At 46.9% G+C, this 5,532-nt stretch overlaps 1 protein-coding gene across 3 annotated transcripts; it reads left to right on the forward strand.

Moving 5' to 3' along the window:
- The first annotated feature begins 670 nt into the window (after positions 1-670).
- Positions 671-3,939, forward strand: COX14 (cytochrome c oxidase assembly factor COX14). Of its 3 annotated transcripts, none has more exons than XM_079775233.1 (2): positions 671-779; positions 3,528-3,939. In XM_079775233.1, exon 2 carries the CDS (start codon positions 3,536-3,538, stop codon positions 3,707-3,709), a length of 174 nt encoding a protein of 57 aa, XP_079631359.1. In that variant the 5' UTR covers positions 671-779; positions 3,528-3,535; the 3' UTR covers positions 3,710-3,939. The 3 variants fall into 3 exon arrangements, with proteins under 3 accessions (XP_079631359.1, XP_079631360.1, XP_079631358.1); XM_079775234.1 differs by lacking the exon at positions 671-779 and adding an exon at positions 791-1,121; XM_079775232.1 differs by lacking the exon at positions 671-779 and adding an exon at positions 821-961.
- Positions 3,940-5,532: the final 1,593 nt, after the last annotated feature.

A 5,532-nucleotide genomic window follows, 5' to 3' on the forward strand; every position in this document is an offset into this window, starting at 1 on the left:
CAACCAATAATGATGATTCTCGCTCATTATTGATGTTTCTATCTCTTTCTTCCTCACCTTTCCTCTCTGAAATCAATAAAAATATATTTAAAAAGAAGAAGAAGAAAAAGAAAGCCCTCCTCGACATTCCCAGCTGCTCCCAGCCCCTAGCAGTGCCCACGCAGTTCTCCTCCCCCACGGGGCACGCCCCTCTCATCCCCTTCCCAGAGCTTCTTTGGGACTTTATCCTGCCGCCTGCGAGCAGAGAGGTCACACACAGGACAGAAACAGTCCTCGGGCCCACTCCATGGCCATGGCCAGACTTGCGGCCTCCTTGGCGGTCCAGGCCTCACGGGGCGGGTCGTTTCCTACCTGAGCTGGGCCACCGGGTAGAGGGCAGCTCCAGGCTCGAGGGGGCGCGCGGTTCAACTCCAGAGGGCTGAGCCGGGGGAGCCTACCTCGCACCTGGAGACTTCACGGCGCCGTAGGCTGGGGATGGGCTGATTGACCGAGTCCGCGAGAAAGACCGTCTTTTCTTTCGTGACTGGGTACTTAAAAGTTCCAGTTCTAGAGTTTGAGTCACCAAAGACCCTCGCTCAATGGAGAATGACTACAACCCCCAGAATCCAATGGGCCTCCTGGAAAGGGAGGATCGTCTGAGGATGCGTAGTAAGGGTGGCTGGGCCGGAAGCCGGAAGTTCAAGGACGGCAACCAGGCGGGGCTGCGGGCGGCGCGCGCTCCCGCCTCAGTGTCCGGCACGCGGTGCACTCTCTCTGAGTTGGGAGTCGTATCCTAGAGGGTAATTGGGGCGGGTGGGCGGAGGGAGAAAAGGTGGCTTCCCTGACCAATAGCACCTCAGTGTCTAGGTTGTTCCTGGACCGCCACCCTGGTGTTAGGTGCTGTGTCAGGCTGCGCGCGCTGTGGTGGCGAGACGCTGCCAGTGGAGGCCTGGGTTGGACGGGAGCGAGCTGCAACATCCAGGTACGCCGTCTGCTGGGGCGGGCTGAGGCGCGCCAATTTGGGCCGCATTCTCCCGTGCCCCAGTCTTCAGGCTTCCGTGCCCTTGAAGTCACCGGTGTATCCTGCACGCGGACTACGCCGCGATTTGCACTGCGTCCAGCTCAACAAGCTCCTTGCAGCTGTAGGTTCCTGTCAAACCTTGACTCCAGCCGGGCGTCTTGGCCCTCCAAGTTCTGACTCTAGTAGCTCTGACCTTTGGCGGGGAGGCCGGGGGGAGGTCAGGGTTTGTGGGCCTGCTGGGGCCCTGGCTAAGAATTTGCTTTTTACTTAATGACTTACAGTTCAGTGCACTAAATTTTTACCCTAGGTCAGTGACAGGCAACCTTTTGAGCTTGGTGTGTCAAACTTCGCCAAAAAACCGAGCATAACTCGGGTAGGGTGTCACTTTGAGGAAAAAACATTATTTCGCAAATGTTTCATCCTCAGGAGCAGCACATGTTTCATCCTCGGCATGGCTACTTGTCATCAGAAATGGCTACGCATGTCAGTGCCGACATGCGTGTCGTAGGTTCGCCATCACTGCCCTAGGTTTACCTGTGACCTAGTCATCTATTCCCATATGACCAATCTTCGAGGCACATAACTTTGCAGTAGTAGTTCCCGGTTCTCATTCTGGCCCAGTACACCTGAAAAATGCAGCTCACTTCCGTCAGTGGCAGTGACTTGGTACAGCAGAGACTTTCAACCAGGAAGAGGGATATAGTTAAATGAAAAAGCGCCCCCCCCCCCCCGAAATATTTGGAATGCTCTACCTGCTTTCTTACCCTAATTATTTTGCTTCTTCATACTTGTGTTTCCTTGGCTTCTCTCTCTGGTCTTATCCTCTGCTTTGGTGTCACTCGTTACCTCCCAAGAGCTGTCCAGATTTGCATACCCATCTGCCTGATAGACATCATCACCTGAATATTGTGTTGAGCATCTTAATTTTAAGATGTCCAAAACCCAGATCAAGATCTTGACTGACAGTGTGACCACCACCTGGGTGCACACACCTGTTTCTTCTTGTTTCTTATTTCTATTAAGTGCCCCAATGGACAAAGTTTCCTAACTTGGAGATATTTTCAGCTTTGCCCTCATCCATTCAGTTAATAAATCTCTGAACTTCTGCATCTGTCTTCTTTTCTACACCCTGTATTAGCTCAGGGCATGTGAAGAGTTTTTTAAAATTTGAAAATAGGAACAATCTTAGGTTGGATTAGATAAGAGAAGTGAGATTCTAGATACCAAAATCAAGTCTATTAAGTCTTCTGTCACTCTTTTAGCCAAGTTGTACCATTTTGTTTCTTGGCTAGTGAATGCTTCCAGCCTTCTTCCTTCAGCTCCTCAAAGAAGTGGTTAGCATCTGGCCAGGGTTATGGGGAATATGAGGGGAAAGAAGTAGGGGGGAGGTTGAAGGTCTGCAAGTCTCTTAATATTCTGCTCTGTGTGTGTGTTTTCTTCAGTCTCACAGCTTGGGGTCCTTTTGAAGCTCAGATAACCTCATCTTGAGGTTGTGCCATTTGGTTTTCTTCCTCTGACCTTATTTAAAGTCACTTGGAATTATAATTCAAGGAAGCTATGCCTCAGCTCAGCTTGGGGTCCACCTTCAAGGACTGGCTCTAAGGAAATGTTCAGCCCATAGAACTCAGAGAAGCACTTACCTCACCCTACTCCTGACTCCCTAAACCAGCTAATCCTGAGCTTTTCTTCTTCCACATTGACTTTTAAGAAACATATTCTCACTAATCTCAGCTAGTCTCTTAATTTCAGTTCCCTCAACAAAGAGGAGTCTAAGAACACATTCATAGTCCCAAACTGAGGAACGTTTTGTTTAGGATGAGAGATTGGCATGCTAGATTTTCTCTTGTTCTCTAGCTCAGAATATCCAGGGAATGGTTAAATTAGAAGTAATTTATCTCATGCAAATGTGAGTTAACAGTTTGCTGGGGATTCCGTTTCTTTTTAGCCGTTGGGGTAGGTGCTTTGTGTTATGTTTGGAACTTAGAATTAATGCTGTGGAAGGTTGGCACTATTTCAGGAATATTATGGCTTAAACAGATGCTTGAGGGCTAACCTGGGAACCTAACCACCGTGAATAAGATTGTTTTTATGGGAAAATAAATTGGATATTGCCTAGAAGGTTCCCATTTGATCTCCTACAGAGAATAATTTACTGCTAATGTTTAATCCCTGGCTACCTCCATTAATTGCCTGTTAGCCAGAAAAACGGATGCATGCTTAATGTACCAGTTAACATTTCTGGGTGGTCTGTACCAGTCACTTCTTCCCAAAAACATGGAGTGTGAGGTGTTAGCTGTGATGTCATCCGGATTCACCTGCTTCCAGCTGTGTGTCTGTGTTTTGTGTAGATTTTATTTATTTTGAATCTTAGACTTCCCAAACGTCGTCTTCCACTATAAGACTCTGCATCTGTGTAGGGGCCAAGACAGACTAAGCAGGATGCAGAAGTTATGGAATGGCTTTAAACAGGGAAGTGGGCTGGGCACATGAGACCTATCCTGGTGTCTAAATTCAGTCTTTCTTTTAGGGGACGACATGCCAACTGCCAAGCAACTAGCTGACATTGGCTACAAGACTTTCTCCACCTCCATGATGCTCCTTACTGTGTATGGGGGCTACCTCTGCAGTGTTCGAGCCTACCACTTTTTCCAGCGGCGCATTTCCAGGCGCCAGGCTGCAGAAGAACAGAAGACCTCAGGAGACCTGTAGAACTGGGGGGGCTCCTCTCCTTGACCAGAGAGGCCTGAGGCATGCTATGGAAAGAGCTCACCTACAATCATCCAAATCAAGAGAACCAGGGCCTTAATGGTTTTCAAGTCCTGCTGGGGATAAGTGCCCATGTTTTCTCTGGAATTGCCAGTATAAGGCGGCTATCAAATTGTAACAGGAATTGGGGCAGGGGGAGGCACATGCACAGACATTAAATATTTTGTCATGTCTGTCTGTGTCTTGGTGTTTTTGTTTATTTAAATAGGCTACGACCACAGAGGTGGGCCCTTAACTACCTGTTTTCTAGTCATAGACTAGATTTCCACTATCTTGAGCTCTTAATACCCATGAAGTGGGTATTATACAGTTTTAGGAGGAGTAATATCAACTTTTATGACATCATAGAAATGACTGTCCTAGCAGCTGTATAAATCCCCTGAAAATTCGACCAAAGACCAGAGCTCTTTGGTCCAATGACCATTCCTGCACCAATTACTGTGTCCAGGTAATGGGATACTCTGGTCAGCATTTAAGGAAGGCAGAGGCCCTTGTTTAACAGTCCTCTCAAAATTGCGCCAAGTGGAGGAGGCTCAATTCCCAAAAGGAAGGGTTGTTGGGCAGTCTATAGTAATACAGTTCACCTCCTTAAGCTCATTGGGTGTAGTGTTAGCATAAGGGTCGATTACTCACTGTTCCACTGTACAGGAAATCAAACCTGCATGTCTTATTACAGAGCTGTGAAGAGGATTTGAAAGAAAACTGTATTCAAGGTAAAACCCAACTATGAAGAGAGGTATTGTTACCACCATTCCATTTTGAGATTTACTAGTTCATGTCCTTCTTGGTGATCACCCCAAATATCAACCTCCTTCCTTTTTCATACTCTTTGTGCATACTGCTCTGACCTTTGTCCCTCTACTCCTAAACCTTTCACCTGAACGCCCTCTTCCATGATTAAAAAAACTGAGCTTTAGTCCTGGCCAGTGTTCACAGTGGTTAGAGCATCAGCCTGTGTACAGAAGGGTCTTGGGTTTGATTCCCAGTCAAGGTCATGTACTTGGATTGCAAGCTCTAACCCAGTTGGGGCCCATGCAGGAGGCAACCAGTTGATGTGTCTCTCACATCTCTCTAAAAATCAATGGAAAAAATCCTTGGGTGAGCATTACCAACAACAAAAACCCAGTTTTAGCCCTGACCAGGTAGCTCAGTTGGTTAGAGTGTTGTCCCGTACTTCCTGGTTGTGGGTTTGATCTCTGATCAGGGCACATACACATATCAACCAATGAATGCAATGCATAAATATGTGGAACAACAAATCAATGCTGCTTTCTCCCGTCCTCTCTAAAGTCAATCAATAAAAAAACAACCCAGCTTTTCTACGTTTTCATCTCTTTTGCTCCCATCCTCTCTTGGTGTATCAACCCAGGACTCTACTGCCTCTTCTGCTTTCTCACCTGTACAGTTAGGGTCACCATTCTCTCAGCTGTCCCCTGTGCCACTTTCAAAATAGTACAAAATCAGTCTTTTTTGAGGCAATTTCTTACATTCTCATTTCCATTCTATTCTAGAACTTGGAGACTTAAAATTGTTTGACTCCTTTAATTTTATTCCAATCTCTCAGTCCCTTATTGGCCTAAACTTCTTCCCTGTCCAGCCTATGCCCATAGCTGGTCCCCTAAACAACTTCCCTGCAGTCTCTGCCTCCATCCTTAGCCTTCTTAACTCTACTCCTTGCTCCTTTAGTTATCTCTTCTCAGTATATAAACTTGCTTAAGGCCCTCCACCCCCTACCAAAACAAACTGAAGATTATTTCAAGAGAAGT

Source organism: Cnephaeus nilssonii (genome assembly GCF_951640355.1).
Source record: "Cnephaeus nilssonii genome assembly, chromosome: 6".
Lineage (NCBI taxonomy): Eukaryota > Metazoa > Chordata > Mammalia > Chiroptera > Vespertilionidae > Cnephaeus > Cnephaeus nilssonii.